Source organism: Mastigoproctus giganteus, chromosome 10 (assembly GCF_048544385.1).
Source record: "Mastigoproctus giganteus isolate SK-2022 chromosome 10, ASM4854438v1, whole genome shotgun sequence".
Taxonomy (NCBI): domain Eukaryota; kingdom Metazoa; phylum Arthropoda; class Arachnida; order Uropygi; family Thelyphonidae; genus Mastigoproctus; species Mastigoproctus giganteus.
Window position 1 is genome coordinate 152,463,360 of NC_143584.1, and position 20,522 is coordinate 152,483,881.

General features: G+C 38.4%; 1 protein-coding gene across 2 annotated transcripts in view; it reads right to left on the bottom strand.

The window, feature by feature from the left end:
• Positions 1-20,522, bottom strand: part of LOC150079387 (mitogen-activated protein kinase kinase kinase 20-like) — a 269,330-nt gene that overhangs the window by 81,816 nt on the left and 166,992 nt on the right. For both annotated transcript variants that reach the window (XM_090382216.1, XM_090382217.1), the window contains exon 11: positions 19,459-19,510. In XM_090382216.1, coding sequence (XP_090238342.1) covers positions 19,459-19,510 — 52 coding nt within the window. The remainder of the gene's footprint in view (positions 1-19,458; positions 19,511-20,522) is intronic.

A 20,522-nucleotide genomic window follows, 5' to 3' on the forward strand; every position in this document is an offset into this window, starting at 1 on the left:
TTGCAGCCAACAGCTTTGGCAGGAGACCAGAATGCTCAACTACCATTTGAACAAGAAGCATGCCACTTTTTGTGTTCAAATAGTCAACTATCAACAAGTGTGGAATGGTCAGGGGCATTGTTGCGTTACAAGAACCAGCTGTCTTTCTCTCGAAATTGTGGCCTCACCCAGGAAATGAGCTTCAATAGTCTTTGAAGCACCTGTACATAGTACAACAGTGACTCTCTCCCTTTCAGATACAAATTCCTTGTGAATCACACCGTTTGTCAAAAAAAAAAAAAAAAAAAAAAAAAAAAACCAATATACAGCATCGTCTTGATCCTGGACCTCTGCATATGAGACTTCTAATACTGAAATACCCAATAGTGACAATTCAGTCGAGGTAATTAGGATTACCTTGACAAGCCTGAATGAAGTTTTCACATGATGATACTCTTTATTGCTTCTGCCCATAGGTGAGGTTGTATAGCACAAACCTCCCTTTTCCCTAAATCTTCATGCAAAATTTGACAAAGCATCTTCTTCAAATCCAACTCATTAACCATCATTCTGATGGTCAAACAACAATTTCTTGCCACAATTTGCCAAACTTTTTCAACTCTGTCTTAATTTTGAGAGGCTGTCGGATGTTCATTTCTTGAATCATTGTGAACATCCTCACATCCGTCTTTGAATTGCTTATACCATTCAAACACACTGGTACAACTTAACGTTTCATCACTATAAAGAATTTTCAACATTTTATGTTTCTGTTGCAGATTTTTTCAGTTTAAAGTAAAACTTGATAATTGTTCGTTTCTCTATTGTAAAATTGTGACACAGAATGGTAATGCTACTATAGAAACTGGTTATTCCTTGCAACCTGTAAGCCTACAGCATAATCTCTGTACCATCATGTGTTGTAGGAAGTTTCAACTACAATGTACCACTTCCATTTATTCTCAAACTCATTGAACATGACTGAAACAGCAGTAGCCTGGGAACTTTACTGCCACACCTTGCATATATATATATATATATATATATATATATGCAACCGATAATAATTGAAAAATTAAAATCAAATTAAAACATATGCCAGTAGTATGGCAAAACTGTAGAGCGAAAATTTAACATAAAAATTAAATCAACCAGGAGAGGGAAGTAAAAGAAAGACAGAAACCATAGATGAAAGCCTCCAAATAATTTAGTAATTCAATTAAATCCAATTAATAGTAAATCCATTTTAAAATTTAAAATATAAGGCCAATTATATATAAAGTTAGCTGTACCCCCCCCCAGTAAGGTACCAGTTCCGAGAGATGTGAAATATCACCAAAAAGGGGCTAAATGAACTATTAAAATAAAACAAAGTAACAAAATAATAGACTGACCATTATGCCCCATATTGACAGAGGACCACAAGGCCAATAATAGTAGAAGTAGTGGCATGTGATGCAAGAAAGCTAGTGAATGAGCTTATGCAGCATCAGCCAAAAAAAAAAAAAAAAACACACCATTCCCTCCAAATGCCTGTCCAGTTCCTTCTTAAATTTATTTAACCTATCAACTTCCACGACAGATAGAAGTTTGTTCCAGCAATTAACCACCCACTGGCTAAAGGCAAATTTCCCCACAGCTATTCTACATCTGCCTTTTCTTAATTTGAATTTATGCCCCATTAGGTTCGGTAATCTGAACAAGTGGAAGGATTCCATCAGAATTTCAGCGTGCTTGTTATTTGGTTTTTAGGAGCATTAGCAACTAAGGCCATATTGCTCGGTGAATATGCAGTGGTCATTCCTGACCTTTCCGCATCCTCCGTATTTGGTGGTGATGGGCTTGAACCCTGGTCTAATTAAGAAGCGTGTGCTATGCACTGCTGCTCCTTCCCACCTGGCTATGGAGGCGTCTGAATTCAGCGTGCTCAACCCATTCAAGGCCATATAAACCTCAATCAGATCACCGCGTAGGTGCCTAGTCTCCAGCCACTGCAATTTGCAGAACTTAAGCCTCTCTTGGTAAGAGGATCCCTTCATTCCCCTCACCAATCTTGTTGCCCTTCTCTGTACACGCTCAAGCAAATTACATCCTTCCTAAAATGAGGCCTCCAGACCTGTACGCAGTACTCAAGGCGTGGCCTGACCATTGCCTTATACAATGGTCATGGAATCACTGCATTTCAATCACTAGACAAATTGTCACAAAGCCGAACCAATCGAAGGACCAAACCACATCTCCATTCCTCGATCGAACCACAAATGCAGAGGATTTGCATAGCGGTGGTCCTTATGCAGCAAGAAATAAACTATAGAACAGACCAGCACTCCAGAGCAGAGCCACACCAATATAATGTAAGCTTAACCAGCTTATATAGACAGAAAAAGGAAAATAAAATATATAAAATATATAGATGGCAGTATAGGTGCAGCTTTAGCAAGTCAAACACACTACTACCACCTGATTTACATATGTTTGAATAATGACATTAAGAAAATAAAATAAAATAAATAAGAAAATGAATATAAAGCTATCGTTAGAGGTAGCAAAAATACACATCCTCCACACGATGCCCATTATATAACCGATAATAATTATAAAATTAAAATCAAATTAAAACATATGCCGGTAGTACGGCAAAACTGTAGAGTGAAAATTTAACATAAAAATTAAATCAACAGGGAGGGGGAAGTAAAAGTAAGACAGAAACTGTAGCTGAAAGCCTCCAAATAATTTAGAAATTCAATTAAATCCAATTAATAGTAAATCCATATTAAAATTTAAAATATAAGGCCAATTATATAGAAATTTAGCGGCACCCTCCCCCAAGGTAAGGTACTAGTTTCGAGAGAAGTGAAATATCACCAAAAAGGAGCTACACAAACTACTAAAATAAAACAAAGTAACAAAATAATAGACTGACCATTAAAGACCATAGACTGGCCAGAAACATACTGCCATATATTTTTATTTGATTTTAATTTTATAATTATTATCAGTTCAACTTCTCGAAAATCTGCTACCAATTCCTTAAATGCCGATTTTCAGGTAATTCTCCAGTGGGGCAAAGACAACTTAGTTGATTTCAACCCTTCTAAAACTCAGTCTTGTCTTATATCTCGCAAAAAGGATTCTTCTGCTCCTATGCTTATCTTTAGTGACACTCAGATTTCTAGGCAAAACGATATATCTCTTTTGGGGATTACCCTGACTTCTAATCTCTCTTGGCACAAGCACATTACAAATATTGCTTCCTCTGCATCTAAAAAACTTGGTTTTCTCTTTCGCTCTAGGCATTACTTTTCTTCCAAACAGCTGCTCACTCTGTATAAATCGCAAATCCGCCCTGCCATGGAATATTTTTCCCACATCTGGGGGTGGTGCCCCCAAAACCTCTCTCAGGCTTTTTGATTCCATTCAGAAGAGGGCAGTTAGGTTAATTAATGATTCATCTCTAACAGAGTCTCTCCACTCGCTGTGTCATAGACGTACTGTTTCTGCTGCATGCTTCTTCTACAGATACTTCCATGGGCACTGTTCTTCTGAATTGGCTTCTATAATTCCCGCTCTCTCTTTCAACACAGTCCGAACACGTGCCGCCACCAGCCAACATCCATTTACTGTCCAACTTCAAAACTCACAGAACAAACTTTTCATCTTCCTCATTTATTCATTCAACTGCCGTTTTCTGGAACAACTTTTCTTCATACATATTTCCTGAAAATTACAGTCTACAGAAGTTCAAGTCCAATGTTAACAAATATCTTCTTTCATCTTCTCAACCTCCAACCCAAGCACGGTACTAAGTACTATAGGTTCTAATACCTCTAGTGTTTCGGGTTTACATAAAAAAAAAAAAGTTATATAATGCGCATCACGAGGAGGATGTGTATTTTTGATGCCTCTAATGATAGCTTTATATTTATTTTCTTATTTATTTTATTTTATTTTCTTAATGTCATTATTCAAACATGTAAATCACGTGATAGTAGTGGGTTTGACTTGCTAAAGCTGCACCTATACCTCCATCTATATATTTTATATTTTCCTTCTGTCTATATAAGCTGGTTAAGCTTACATTATGTGGGGTGTGGCTCTGCTCTGGAATGCTGGTCTATTCTACAGTTTCTCGCTGCATAAGGAGCACCGCTATGCAAATTCTCTGCATTTGTGGTTCGATCGAGGGATGGAGGTGTGGTTTGGTCCTTCGATCAGTTTGTCTTTGTGACGATTTGTCTAGCGATTCCATGACCATTATTGGACTCGTGGTCTTCTGTCAATATGGGGCATAATGGTCAGTCTATTATTTTGTTACAATGTTTTATTTTAGTTTAGCCCCTTTTTTGGTGATATTTCACATCTCTTGGAACTGGTACCTTACTAGGGGATTTACTCTATAATAATACTATATATAATAATTTTTACTATAAATAATAATTTACTATATTTACTATATACACTAAATTTCTATATAATTTCAATATAACAGTCCCACCATCGTGAAGGTGCTTGGACCTTCATGATGGTGGAACTGTTAGTAATCCTGGGTATAACCTCCATGCTCAAGCACATGGTGGGTGACCACCCAGGTGTGAACTAATGTAAGCAGGGGTCGAGGTGTGGCACCCATACCATATGGAGGAATGCCGCCCCTCTGTGTTACCAGGCAGTACTAGGTGGTAGATGATGCTCATCAACTGGTGCAATACAACCACTTTGCTTATTGGAGGCTTGAAATGGCGGAACCCATGTTTAGTCGCCAGAGCTAAGTTCCGGTCAACCCTTCCCCATCTCTTCCATCATGCAGTATGATTGTTGACTTTTGAGGTTATGCTGAACATCATGGCGAGATCCAATCTTCCTTACAATTCGAGGGTAAAGCTCTAAAACAGTGTTCGCAGGCCGGCCGCTAATTAGTACACCGGACCAAACCTATTGGAAACTCTCTAGGAAGCTTCCGGATCAGCTAGTGTATGATCTTGCTACCTCTACTCTGCCAGATAGTAACTAGAGGGAGTCTGAGTAGTGTGTATGTGGGGGGCATTGTCGAGGCCACATTATGTCAAGGATCCTGGTATATTCTTACTATGTGTACGCCATATCCAAAAATGTCATTACTTCATGCAGCATATCCCACCCACTTTTTCTTACTATTGAATACACCATGAATTGTCAAATTAATAGATTAAACTTATCGTTGAAAAGATCTAAACTTCCCAAATGCTTCCTAATTAATTTCACAAATATATGTGGTCTGAATTCTAATCTCAACCACGTCCATTTCCACTTGCAGTCTACAAAATTCCATGTACTTTTTCTGACAGAATCTCAGTTGCCCAAATTATTCGCTGTATGATTTCTTTCACCTCAAAGGTAGTACTTGTGCATATGTCCGTTCCGATAATAAGCATCTCCGTAGCCAGGTGGGAAGGAGCAGCAGTGCATAGCACATGCTTCTTGATTAGACCGGGGTTCGAGCCCATCACCACCAAATACGGAGGATGCGGAAAGGTCAGAGAATGACCATTGCATATCCTGGAGCAATATGGCCTCGGTTGCCAATGTTCCTAAAAACCAAATAACAAATAAACCGTTCCGATATTCCCTGTCAGAGATTTGGTAATTTGGAATCTCCTCTTTTCGATCTTCTCTGGCTTAAAATCTCTCTACCACATTGTGTCAAATTCATCTATTGTCACTACCATTCTCCCAACTCCACTAATCACTTGGAGCTCTTTGACTTCCTCTCTTTGCAACTTGACTTTCTCCAGTCAAACTTTCCTAACAGTGAGCAAATTTTCCTTGGTGATTTTAATGTTCACAACTCCAGCTTACTTCTGTTTTCTAGTCACACCGACCCAGCTGGTCGTAAGACATTTGCAGTTACTTATGACCTTGCACAGATTGTTCATTTACCTACAAGAATACCGGACAATCCTAATCATACAGCCAACACACTTGATCTTTTTCTCACAAACAACCCTTCTAAGTACATGGTCGAAGTGAGAGGTCCTTTAGGTAATTCATATCACAACTTGGTGATTGTCTCTTCTCCAATGCAGCCGTTATCTCATGGCTATTCCCAACCTCACATTGATTGGCATTACAAGAATACAAAATGTGATGACCTGTGAGATTTCTTTTCATCTTTTCCTTGGTTGGATTAGTGTCTCAAACCTTCTGATGTCAACATTTGCTCAGATTGTGTCATTGAAATTATTCTTGCTGAAATGGAATCATCTATCCCACACCCCACTTTAAAATCTCGTCCTTTATTTAAACCTTGGTTTCCAATAAATGTGCTAAGGCTGTTCAAGAGAAGAACGTTGCATATCTTAATTGGCTTGTTTCTAATTCTTCAGTTTCATTTTCTGCCTATACCAAAGCTCACACAATTGTAAAGCAGTTATTAATCAGTCCAAACTAGAGTTTGAACAGGCTAAGAGTACAAAACTTGCTCCTTGCCCTAATGGTAGCCGAGCATTCTGGTCCCTTGCCAAAGCTATTGGCCGCAACTTTTGCCCATCTCTGCTCCCACCTCTGTCCAAACCAGATGGTTCTGTTGTCACTTCAACCAAGGATAAAGCTAACTTGCTAGTATCCCATTTTTCTCCCAGCTCATGTATTAATGATCTTGATAAAACACCTCCCACCATTCCCAACACACTCCATTCAATGAGTCCTGTGGTCTTCCGTCAAAAGGATGTTAGAAGGATTTTGACGAATCTTTATGCTAAGCTCCAGGTCCCGATGGTATTTCTCCACTTGTTCTCAAAACCTGTGCTCCTGAACTTACTCCTATTCTTTGCCGCCTTTTTTCACTTTCTTATTCCAAAGGTGTTTTTCCTTCTGCTTGAAAATTTGCTCATATCCAGCCAGTTCCTAAAAATGGTGACAAATCCCTTCCATCCAATTATAGTCCCATTGCAATTACTTCTACTCTTTCTAAAGTAATGGAGAAATCAATTAACCGCCAACTCTTAAACTACCTAGAAATCTTCCGTCTGATCAACGATTGCCAGTATAGATTCAGTCAGTGTCGATCCATTGGTGATATTCTGGCTTATGTTACCCATTTAAGGACTAATTCAATGGAAAAGTTCGGTGAAACACAAGCAGTTGCTCTTGACATCTCAAAGGCTTTCGATCGTGTTTGGCATAAAGGCATTCTAAAAATGCTTCCATCTTATGGTTTGCCAACTGTTTTTTGTAATTGATTATCCAGTTTTCTCTCTGATCACTCGCTGAGAGTGATGGTAGATGGCTCTCTGTCGTCTAACTTCTCCACTAATGCCGGTGTCCCCCAAGGTTCAGTTCTTTCCCCCACTCTTTTCCTCTTGTATATTAATGACCTTCTTCCATTGACTGGAAATCCTATCCATAGTTTTGCCGATGATAGCACATTGCATTCCACTTCCAATTTTGAGAAAATGGAAAGTGCCCTGCTCAATCAGCTTCAACTTCTTGAATATCTGCTACCAATTCCTTAATTGCTGATTTCCAGGTAATTCTCCAGTGGGGCAAAGACAACTTAGTTGATTTCAATCCTTCTAAAACTCAGTCTTGTCTTATATCTCACAAAAAGGATTCTTCTGCTCCTATGCTTATCTTTGGTGACACTCTGATTTCTAGGCAAGTCGATATATCTCTTTTGGGGATTATCCTATATTCTCTCTCTCTCTCTTGGCAAAAGTACATTACAAATATTGCTTCCTCTGTATCTAAAAAACTTGGTTTTCTCTTGATGTTACTTTTCTTCCAAACAGTTGTTCATTCTGTACAAATTGGCTCTACTGTGGAACATTGTTCCCACATCTGGGGCGGTGCCTCCAAAACCTCTCTCAGGCTTCTAGATTTCATTCAGATTTCCCTTTTGCTCTTGGCGTTACTTTTCTTCCAAACAACTGTTATTATTATTATTGTTAGCCATATGGTGCAAGGAAGCTTGAGGTTTTTCCTGCATCAGCCAAAAAAAAAATTTCAGAGTTATCCTGAGAGAGAGAGAGAGAGAGAAGTAGAAAGGAATCACCAAGAAAGAGAAGAATGATGATATCTAGCTGAGGATCCTGAGTATGCCAAGCCCATACTCACCAGATGTGAGCCTCTGGGGTTGTTCACTCTGTACAAATCGCAAATCCGCCCTACCATGGAATATATTGTTCCCACATCTGGGGTGGTGCCCCCAAAACCTCTCTCAGGCTTCTTGATTCCATTCAGAAGAAGGCAGTTAGGTTAATTAATGATTAATCTCTAACACAGTCTCTCCACTCGCTGTCTCATACACGTACTGTTTCTGCTGCATGCCTCTTCTACAGATATTTCCATGGGCACTGTTCTTCTGAATTGGCTTCTGTAATTCTCGCTCTCTCTTTCAAAACAGTCCGAACGCATGTCGCCACCAGCCAACATCCATTTACTGTCCAACTTCAAACTCACAGAACCAACTTTTCATCTTCTTCGTTTATCCATTCAACTGCCGTTTTCTGGAACAACCTTCCTTCATACGTATTTCCTGAAAATTACAGTTTACAGAAGTTTAAGTCTAATGTTAATTTTTTTTTTTTCTTATTTTCTTATCCATAATTTTCTTATTTCATCATAACTTTTAAGATATTAACATTCTTTTGTCTTTTTCAAATCTACAATACTTTTTTCTACTACTCCAACTTCTTCTCATACTCCAACTCAACACAGTACTAAGTACTATAAGTTCTAATACCTCTCATGTTTGGGGTTTACATAAAAAAAAATAAAAAAATTGGCCTTATATGTTAAATTTTAATATGGATTTACTATTAATTGGATTTAAAATTTCTCTCTACAGTTTTTCCATACTACTGAGATATGTTTTATTTGATTTTAATTTTATCAATATTATTGGTTATATAATGGGCATCATGTGGGGGATGTGTATTTTTGCTGCCACTAATGATAGCTTTATATTTATTTTATTTTCTTAATGTCATTATTCAAATATATATATAAGTATGCAAAAATAAATAAGTCTGATAAATTTTGCATAGGTGGATAGTAGAAAAAAGAAGTCTTGTAGATTTGAAAAAGGCAAAAGAATGTTAATATCCTAAAACTTATGATGAATTAAGAAAATTATGGGCTGAATTGCAAAGCCAGTTTGGAGGTGAAGGAACTGTAAGGTAAAATTATTAATACGAAATGATTAAACAAATAAAATTATGAAAAAAAAGAAAAAGAAAATTATGGTGCAATTCAGCCCATAATTTTCTTATTTCATCATAACTTTTAAGATATTAACATTCTTTTGTCTTTTTCAAATCTACAATACTTTTTTCTACTATCCTTACTCTTCTAGTGCTCGGCACTTTGTATAATTTTCAGATCTATCTATTCAAACTTTATCTGACTTATCTATTTTTGCATGCTTATATACTTTTGAATCCTTTACTGCTGCTTTGTGCGTTTTGGTGCATTTGTCATACCTTGCTTATTTATTTTTATTTTTTCCATCAACTGTAGCTTTGACTTTAAATTACATTTAATATATATATACATACTGAGTGATCACTGAATTATGACCACTCCTATGAAAACTGAATGGGACCTGTTGAACATGTGAGGTATGAGAGTGTGGAGTTAGTCAACCTACACAGCATAGATAAGGTGTCAGTGGTTCAGTAGGTAGTAAAATTTCGAGCGTGATGGGTAAAAGGAAGGATTTATAGGACTTTGATAAAGGACAGATTCTGAGTGCTTGACGAGCTGGTGTCTCAATTTCCCAAACGGCTGAACTCGTGGGGTGTTTGAGAGCTGCTGTAGTTAAAGTGTACCAGGACTGGTGTCAAAATGGCCAAACAATGACCTGATGGAAAAACTGCAAAGGTCAGTGAAAGGTTGATGTTAGAAGTGAGTGCCGGATCCGACAACTTGTACAGGCAAACAGGCACAGGACTGTTCAAGATTTGACTACCCAATACAACATGGGCCAACCTGGAACAATATCTGGCAAGACCATGCATTGCACGCTTGCACACATGGGCTATACCAGCAGACGACCCCTACGACACCCTCTCCAAACAAAGATTCACCGGCGTAAAAGACTCGCCTGATGCAAAGAGCATGCAAGTTGGACATTAGAAGACTTGAAGAAGGTGTGCTGGTCGGATGAGTCACATTATTTACTCCACACTGTGGATGGTTGTGTATGGATTTGGTGTCAACAACGTGAGGCTCTTCATCCATCAAGCATGGTATCAAAAGTGCAGGCCAGTGGAGGCGGTTGTATGGTGTGGGGCATGTTTCACTGGCAGGAACTTGGACCCCTAGTGCATATGGAACAATGTATCACTGGTCTCTGCTATCGTAAACTGCTTGCTGAGTGTGTACACCCCGCTATGTTACACTTTTTTCCCAAATGATGATGGTGTCTTCCAAGATGCCAATGCGCTGATCCATCTGGCACTAGATGTGCAGGAATGAGGAACGCAGTTCTGACTTCCAGCATATCGATTGGCCTCCGAACTTCACTGATATCAATGCCATAGAGCACTTGTGGGACATTATGGAAAGGCATATCAGGCGGCTGGATATACCAATCACCTACATACCTGCATTGCTGACTGCATTGCACACAGCTTGGTTGGCCATACCTCCCAAATGCTTCCGACATTTGTTGAATAAATGCCATGTCAGATAGCTGCTGTACTGAGGGGAAAAGGAGGTATTACGAAGTGTTAGGTAGGTGGTCATAATTCAATGATCACTCAGAGTATATACATACACACACACACACACACACAGATTAAACTAGGCGATTTATTGATGCTAAATAAGCCTCATGCATCATCATGCCTTTATTAATACTAAACTGAATAGCAAACACTTTTTGTTCTGACACACCTCTTGGTCTGTATGGTTTGATGAACTTGAAGAAGCATTAAAATGAAATAAACATTAAAATTAATAAGATCCACCTTAAGGAAAGTGCGCAATTTTTTTGCATTGGTTTGTCATTACTGGTACAATTAAAATAATGGAGTTAAAACCGAGAGCTTAACAGTTGACTTCTGGATATCTTCTTCAGTTGGTCTAAAAGCTATTACAAGATGCACGTTGGTATTTAAAGGAAGAGGAGTGTGACCTATGGTACATTGGCATATTCAGTTTTCATGTGGGGTTTGTGGAAAACTTGATGGGAGAGCATTCAAGCTTCTGAAATGTCAGCTAGTAAACAAACATTAAGATATCGGAAGAAGAGTTATGCTAGAGCCATTTTTTGATGGTCAAAGCTTCATTAGTATTAGTAGAGGAATTCGATGTAAGACAGCAAGCTTATGCAGAATCAGCCAAAAAAAAAAAAACCAAAAAAACCCCTCCCATTTCATCCCTCCATTTGTTCCAAATGCCTGTCCAGCTCAGCCTTAAATTTATTTAGGCTATTAGCTTCCACAACAAAAGATGGAAGCCTGTCCCACCAATCACCTACCCACTGGCTAAAGGAAAATTTCTGCACATCTATTCTACAACTATCTTTCCTCAATTTGAAACTGTGCCCCCCTCAGGTTCTTAGTCTCAGCAAGAGGAAGAATCCCATCAGCATTCAGCTTGCTCAACCCATTCAAGGCCTTATACACCTCGATCAGATCACTTCGCACGTGTCTACTCTCTAGGCACTGCAATTTGCAGAACTTAAGCCTTTCTTGGTAAGAGCACCCCCTTTGTTTGCCTCACCAACCTTGTTGCCCTTCTTTGTACTCATTCTAGCAACTCTACGTCCTTCCTAAAATGAAGCCTCCAGACCTGTACACAGTACTCTAGGTGTGGCCTGACCATTGCCTTGTATAATGGGATAATCACCTCCCTGTTCCTGCTAGCAAAATTCCTATATATCAATGACAAGACTCCATGAACTGCCATGGCAGCCCATCTGCATTACTCAGCAAAATTTATATTTGACTGCACAATTACCCCCAGGTCTTTTTCACTTTCCACTTTCCTGAGTGTAGTACCACACAGTTGGTACGTTTCTCTTTGGTTATTGATACCCATATGCAGTACTTTGCATTTATCAATGTTAAACTTCAATTACCACTTTTCAGCCCATTTTCCCAACTTATTTAGATCCAATTGGAGTAGCATACTGTTTTTACTGTCATTAACAACCCTGCCAACCTTTGTATCATCTGAAAACTTGGACATTAAACTTGATATACCTTCATCAGTATCATTGATAAATATAAAAAACAACAATAGGCCCAACACAACCCTGGGAACTCCACTAATAACATTTGTCCACGAAGAGCCATATCCACTGATTACCACTCTCTGTCGTCTCCCACTCAACGACCCCTTTATTCATTGTAGCAACTTACCGTTAATGCCATACCTCACCAATTTGTACAGCATTCTTTCATGTGCCACAGTAGCAAACGCTTTCCTGAAATCCAAGTATATGATATCAAAATTATTTTTGGCATTCAGTTCCTTTGTGACCACATCATGGTATCCAATCAAATTGGTCAGACAAGACCTCCCTTCAACAAAACCATGCTGTGTCTTAACTATTACTGCAGTCTTATCTAGATGACCCTGCAATGCTTCTTTAATCTGTGATTCCATTATTTTCCCGAGAACACAAGTTAAACTAACAGGTCTGTAGTTACTTGTGTCACCTTTTGAATCCCTCTTTGTGAATTGGTGATACAATTGGACACCTTCAGTCCATAGGGACCTCCCCTGAGTCCAAGGAAGATCTCATAATTATGGCTAAGGGTTTGTTTACTTCCTTTGCTGCCTCCTTTAATATAACTGGATAGATCCCGTCCATCCCAGGTGCCTTCTTTATGTTTAACTTCAACAATTTGTCCTCCACTTTGCTCTCAGTTATTACAAAATCACTTAGCTCACTGTTAGCATTTGATAAACTTCTGGCATTCCCCTCGTTGAATAACTCCTCATGTGTGAATGTAGATGCAAAATACTCATTCAGTTTATCAGCTACCTGAGCATGATCATCAATAGTCAACCCATGTTAAGTGGTCCATTCTGATTCATCGCTTTCCTTCTAGAATTTACATTAGTAAAGAACTCTTTGCATCCTTTGCCAAAGATTTCTCATAATCTGTCTTCACCTGCCTAGCCTCCTTTGTGACTTGATTACAGACTAGTTTATACCTGCCATAGACTTCTATGTCACCTGATACTTTATATGCATCCCATACATTTTTCTTCTCTGTCACAAGCCTCATTAATTCATCTGACATCCATTTAGATCTGAACCTTGAATAGTATTTCTTAGTTGGAATGAAAAGCCTAGTAGCCTTCAAAATTAAGTCCCTGAAGGCTTCGCATTTAGAATTCAACGTTGGTAACATCATCAGTTGATCCCACTGTATAGAATTTAAAAACTGTCTGAGACTTCTATAGTCACCTTTAAGTAATTCCCACATCAGTACATTGTGATCACTGTCATCCAGTGGTTCTTTTATCTGCAAATTCTTAATGCATGAATAATCACTGCTGATAATCAGATCAAGAGTATTACTACCTCTGGTTGCCTCTCGAACATGCTGTACAAAACAGTCATCCAATAAATCCACAAAAGTCTTGCTAGTGTGCGAGTGACCAAACCACATGTTCCAGTAAATATCTGGAAAGTTAAAATCCCCCAATATAAGACATTCTGATTTACTTGCCCACCCTATTTCTATGCACAATGGCATATTATACTCATCAGATTCATTAGGCCTATAACACACACCTACTCTCATTTTTCCATTCCCAGTGCTTATTTCACACCAAACAGACTTGACACTGCATTGTCTCCCAACATCAATTGGATTCACTTTATTTCACACCAAACAGACTTGACACTACATTGTCTGGCAACATCAATTGGATTCACTTCCTTAGATTTTGTGTTTCTTAACTAACAGCATAACCCCTCCTTCCTTCCTGTACACTCTGTACTCCCAAAATTCCAATTCTGCACTGCTTATATCTGTGTGATACCACATCTCTGATATCCGAACACTATCTGCCTTTGATGTCTTGACTAGCAGTTCAAGCTCATCAAATTTATTAACTATACTCCTAGCATTGGTGTACATACAAGTATACATGCACCTGTTCCTACTCTTGGTTGCCCTAACACAGCCCACGTATTTACTTGTTCGACTATTACTCTCAACAGTCCTGGAAATCTCCATTACCTTGCTTTCCAGGCTGCTGCTCATTCCAATAGAAGCAGTGCAAGAATCACTTTTGCCTCTGCCTGCCGCCACCGTTAACCTTTTAGTCTCTGTATCCCCCACTAAGCTAGCAGTTTTCCAACCCATCTAACACTGCCTCGATAGCATCAGCAAATATTCTTGCACCCTTTCTATTTAAATGTACCCACTCCCTGTAGAAGCAGTCTGTCTTGTCAACAAGCACAGACCAGGCTGAAAAAACTTCTACCCCGTGGGCCTTGCACAATCTCTCCAGGGCTGAATTGATCGACAAGGCTCTCATCATATACTCTCTCCTATCGTGTCTGGGCAGAATTGCAGATACTTTCACGTTCAACCCTAACTCGCGACTTTTTTTTAACATTGACCTGTATTTGAGTAAATCTGCAGATCTCTTACTCTTAATGTCATCAGTTTCAACGTGTGCAACAACATCACCTTTTGGGCCCTTAAAGATGATATTTGATCTACAAATACCAATAGCTTATAATTTGAATGTAATTTTAATAAGACTTGTGCTTAATTCACAATTCATATTCTCCATGACTAAATCAAGTACAGGATTTAATAAAGTTACATTCAAAACTATAAGTTACTGGTATATGAAGATCTAGCCATCAAAAGGTTTCAACATAACCCTTCTTCTCAGGCTCTTTAATGTTCACTTAAGCTTGCTCTTTTGCAAGACTGGAAGCTACACTGATGAGCCAAAACATTATGACCAGTGAGTCTTTATACAAATTGAAGCGTAAGTGAACTACGGAATGTGCAAAGGTTGGGACACTGTATAAAAAAACACCTGATACTGAGCTCCACTAATCAGTGTTACTCTTGTTCTTCAGATAGGAAAGGCAGCAGACTTAAGCGAGTTTGAAAGGACAAATTGTAATGGCCAGGCGACTGGGTCAGAGCATATCTGAAATGGCACGGCTGGTTGGATGCTCATGGTCAGCCGTGGTTAGTATCTATCGAAAGTGGTCTGAGGAGGGAAAACCCACAAACTGCCGGCGAGGTGTTGGATGACCACAGCTCATCGATGTTTGAGGTGAGCAAATTCTCTTCCAGATGGCACGTGGCAACAGAAGGGCAACTGTGGCACAACTCGCTGGCAATTGGAATTCTGGTGATGGGAGTAATGTGTCACAACACACAGTACATCGAACTCTGCTTAAAATGTGGCTGCGTAGCGGCAGGCCGCTCCTAGTGCCCATGCTAAACACGGTTCACTGTCGACAGTGCCTACAATGGACACACGAGCATCGAAACTGGACCTTGAGTGATTGGGAGAAGGTCATCTGGTCCAATGAATCATGTTTCCTGTTGCACCCATGTGGACAGCTGGGTATGTGTGTATTGTTTACTTGGGGAAGTGATGGTGCTTGGAGGCACTGTGGGATGCTTTGGGTGTTGTTCTGTTGGGATACCCTGGGTTCAGTCATCTATGTGCTGGGCACTCTCACATCTACCACCTACCTAAACATCATTGCTGACCAGGTACACCCTATCATGGAAACGGTTTTCCCCTCTGGCAGTGCCATCTTTCAGCAAGATAATGTGCTCTGCCACACCGCCCGGATTGTTTGAGACTGGTTTCCGGAACATGAGGAAGACTTCCAGGTATTGCCACGGCCTCCAAATTCCTCAGATATCAATGCCATCGAACATTTGTGGTTTGTGTGGGAATAGCAACTCTGATCTGTGGCATCTCAACCATGAACCTTACAGGAGTTAAAGAATCGGTTGGTTACGTGTTGGTACCAGATACCACAAGACATATTTAGAAACCTTGTAGCATCCATACCTCACTGGATACGAGCTGTTTTGGCTGCATGTGGAGGACCAACATCATATTAGGTAGGTGGTCATAATGTTTTGGCTCATCCGTGTATTATATCAAGCTTTCTAAAAATCTACTTGTGAACTGACCACATAAATGCACAATGGCACCCCAAATATTTCTCCTTTAACACATTAACTGCATCATGGAATTTTTAATCAACTTGGAGGGAAAACCCACCTTAGACTTTAGAACAATTTAGCAGAAGAAAAACCACATTTTTTTGTAAAACAACCTTTGCCAGCAGCAGCTGACTCATTCAGCTATAGTGAGAAGAAAGATAAAAAATGTCTCTGCCCTCCCCAACCCGAATTAACTCAATCCTGGGTTTAAAAGGTTGTCAGAAAAGCAGGCAGCGAAAGTGTTAAACATAAACTTTTATCTCACAGTGGCTTCTAAACCAACTGAAGACAATACTGGAAAGTCAACTATTCAGATCCTTGGTTTAATTTTCATTTCATTTCATTTTCAAACTTCTACATCTTTTAAGTTCATAAAAGCATTAGGATCAAGAGGGAAGCCCAAGATATAAAAACTTTGGCTGATTTCTATTTCAATTTAATTAATTTGAATTAATTTTTAATTGAATTTATTATTCATTATGAGATAAGAATCATTCGCTACAAATACATAATTTCGATACTAATATTTAGCATTAGTAGAGGCATATGATACAAGAAAACAAGCTTATATAGCATCAGCCAAAAAAAAAAAAAAAAAACCCCTTCCCATTTCACCCATCTATTCACTCCAAAATTTTGTCTAGTTCAGCCTTGAATTTATTTAAGCTCTCAACTTCCATGACAGATGGAAGTTTGTTCCAGCAATCAACTACCCGGTGGCTAAAGATAAATTTCCACACAATCTATTCTATAACTGTCTTTCCTCATTTTGAATTTATATCCTCTCAGGTGCAGAATCTGAGCAAGAGAAAGAATCCCATTAGCACTGAGCTTGCTCAAACCATTCAATGCCTTATACACCTCAATCAGATCACCTTGAGCATGCCTAATCTTCAAAGGCAATTTGCAGAACTAAGCCGATCTTGGTAACAGCAATCCTTTGTTCCACTCACTAATCTTATTTATTGGCATTATATGAAATATTCACATTATATAAAATAACAGGTTACCTGCATTTCTTATATAAGTTGATCAGTCTTTTATAAGTTGGTAAAAAGATCTGGTGATTATATGTTCTTCTATGAATTATAAGAATTCAGATCATTCATATTTGGTATTAATAGAATACTTATTAAGAAAATCATATGACGAGAATTCATATTAAGCATTTCAGAATTTCACACATGTGTATGCATGAAATTCTGGTGGTTGATGTTTACTGCTATCAGTCAATGTTTTTTTTTTTGGTCTATTTTTATATATAGATATTATTAATCATACACATTTTCATGAAATGTCAAAAAAAAAAAAAAAATCCATGAATAATAATAAAATAAAATAAATAAAATATTTAAAAATCAACATAAACAGGCAATATGACAGGTACATACATTAGGTTATACATATAATTCTTTTTTTTGTACAGTTTCCAAATTGTCAGTTTCTGCAGATAAACTGCAGCCATTATCAATCCACTGCAGGATGGACGCCTCCTCAATGATTCACGTTGAGGGAAATGGACCATAATTTGCCACGCTGGTCCAGTGCAGGTTGACAGATTGACCATATTTAGCAGTCAGGGGCTTGAACCCCGGTCTACTCAAAGAGCGTGTGCTACTGCACTCCCGCTCCTGACCTGACCACTTGCCTATGGAGGCCAGTTCTCGGCGGATAATGACTGCACAAAAATCCATCTAACAAAGTTTGAAATTACATATTCCAACTCATATTTTATACTTGCTCGCTTGCGTTCTTTCTTGTTATAGCTCTATTCTAAGTGCTTATGCACAATGATGCATTTATGTACTTAGGATTTAGGTTTCTCTTCCAACTTGTAATGCATTTGTAATACTAAAACCTTCAGCTGATTCACATAACTGGTGAGCAAAGATTTTATAAGCTATACTTTTAACAGTATTCCCTTCTCTTCACTAGGGCAATTATGTTTGTTTAGCAGAGCCCACTTTTAATGAAACAAGGAAAGTACTCAAAAGAAAAGAGAAAATGTTACATATTCTATAATAAAAAACTGTTAGTTACTTGTATTATATAAAGGCTAGTTTGGAAAGTTCCAATAATGAATTATTGTTATCAACTGATGATAAAAATTTGAGATTATATAACACTGAATTCAAAGTAGTGTAAATAGGCAAATTCTGCTATTGGTTGTACAGAATTTGAAGCACCACTAGGAATCATTTTTCAGAATGCCCTTCAGAATAGCTTTTATTATGTCTTTAACAACTTTATTTGTATTACTGAAACACTGTTCTTTCGGTTGAGATTTCACAATCCCTAAGTTGTGAGTCCAGCAGCAAAATTATCTGATGAGTATAAAGGATGTGGCAGCATTGTCACCTTGGTCAGTGTACATCAGGCACTTTGTCAGATTTAGCAATTGATGGGCAAGTGAATTGTTATGCAGGAGCTGCTGCCATTTATGGTCAATGGCATCCCATGGATGACATGTGAATCTTCACATACCAGACATTATATGAGAAGAGTCTGAACTTCTGTGACATGAATTCATACTGAACAAATCATTTGGCATTATAGAAAACTTCCAGCAGAACTTTACTCTTGCTTCTGTTACAGAAAAAAACTTTTCTGGGGCAATGTGAGGACTTGTTCTTCCAAACTGACGACTACCAATTACTTTGGAGGATTTACAAAAAACCTCCACCCTCATCTCTGCTCAGGAATATGGGTCAGCACCAGCCTTTGCAACAAGTCACACAGACCGCCAATATGGGGGTCTCTTTTAATTTGCACAGAACAATGTGCTAACAAACATGATTCATGTTCAAATCATCTTTGAGTGATATTGCATGACCCTATACAGATGGAACACTTTATCTGTTATTTCCCAATGATCATCATGCATATGCACACTGTTGTACTTCTTCAACTTCCATCCACCTCAGCATTCATAAAATTCTGAGGTGGATGGTGTATTCGTCTTGTGGATGATTTACAGTGGCAGTTTCTGGGTGTTTTTCTGTGCAGGGTGAAACATGTTAGCACCAGTGCCAACATTTTGATTAATGACAAGGAAAATGCCCTACCAATGGAAGGATTCAGTGCACTATGTTTTATGGCCATCTAATGGCCAAACTTGTGAATCGTGATATGTCTAGCACATCATAAGTTTCCCAGTGGTGCTTATTCATATAAGCATCTGATTTGTCTCGATATGTCTGCCCATGAATGCTACAATAAATTCGTCACTGGAACTTTCTGAGTCAAACTTGTATTTTTTTATGTCTACAAACATCGCTGCTATTTATTAAATGGAAAAGCAATGAAACTATCTTACCTCCATATGCTCTTTTGACTGAGGTAGACTGATGCTTGACCATACAGAGAATCTGAAATGTAAATCAGTAATTATCACATGCTGAACTTAATGGTTACAACTAAATCATCATTTGAATTTTTAGATACATGAAAAAAAGAGGATATAAAGAATGAAATGTTCAATAAGCCAAATATCATGTATTTCTTGGTATCCAGAGCTGTTTGGATATGTTAAACCAACTACAGCCATCAATTTAAGTGATAGTGGTAAACTGAAAGAGAACATGTACACAGCAATACTCAGCTATCTAGCATTCTTTGCAACATGTTGACAAAAAAATTTGACTCTTCAAATGTGATTTTCAACATCATTTATCAGAGATTATTACTTTTCCTGTGAACAAATCATTTTGATACAATTTTTTCTTTTCAGGATTCCCAAAAGACATCAAAAATTTAGGTCATGTCATGTCTTATACCCTTTATCCTGTAAAGGGTATAAGACATGACTTTCATGTTTCAGAATTTGTCATTTCTACTTACAAATATAAGTTATTAATTGTTGGGTTTTAAGCACATCAGCAACTTAGACCATACTGCATCAATGTATATTGTGTTCATGGAAAATTTGCATGTTGTGCTGAAAAACTTTTCAGATTAATTCTTGGGGAAGGGACTCGTCACCTTGTCTGAAATTGGCTAACTACAGCCATGATTAAATTGGCCTTTAAAAATTCTTTCTTCAATGATGAAACTCAAGCCCAAGGTTATTATAACATTGTATAAGACAATGGTCAGGCCAAATCTTGAGAACTGCATACAGGTCTGAAAGCTTCATTTTAGGAAATATGTAGAGCTGTTGGAACGGGCAGAGAAGAGCATTAAGGCTAGTGAGGGGAACAAAGAGGGTGCACTTACCAAAAAAGGCTTCAGTTCTGCAAATTGCAGCATCTGGAAACCAGGCACCTGAGAGGTCATCTTTGAGGTGTTTAAGCCATTCAGGCTTGAACAAACTCAATGCATTGAGTTTGCTAAAGAAATGGGATTTTTCCTCTTGCTCAGACTATGCACATGAAGGGAACA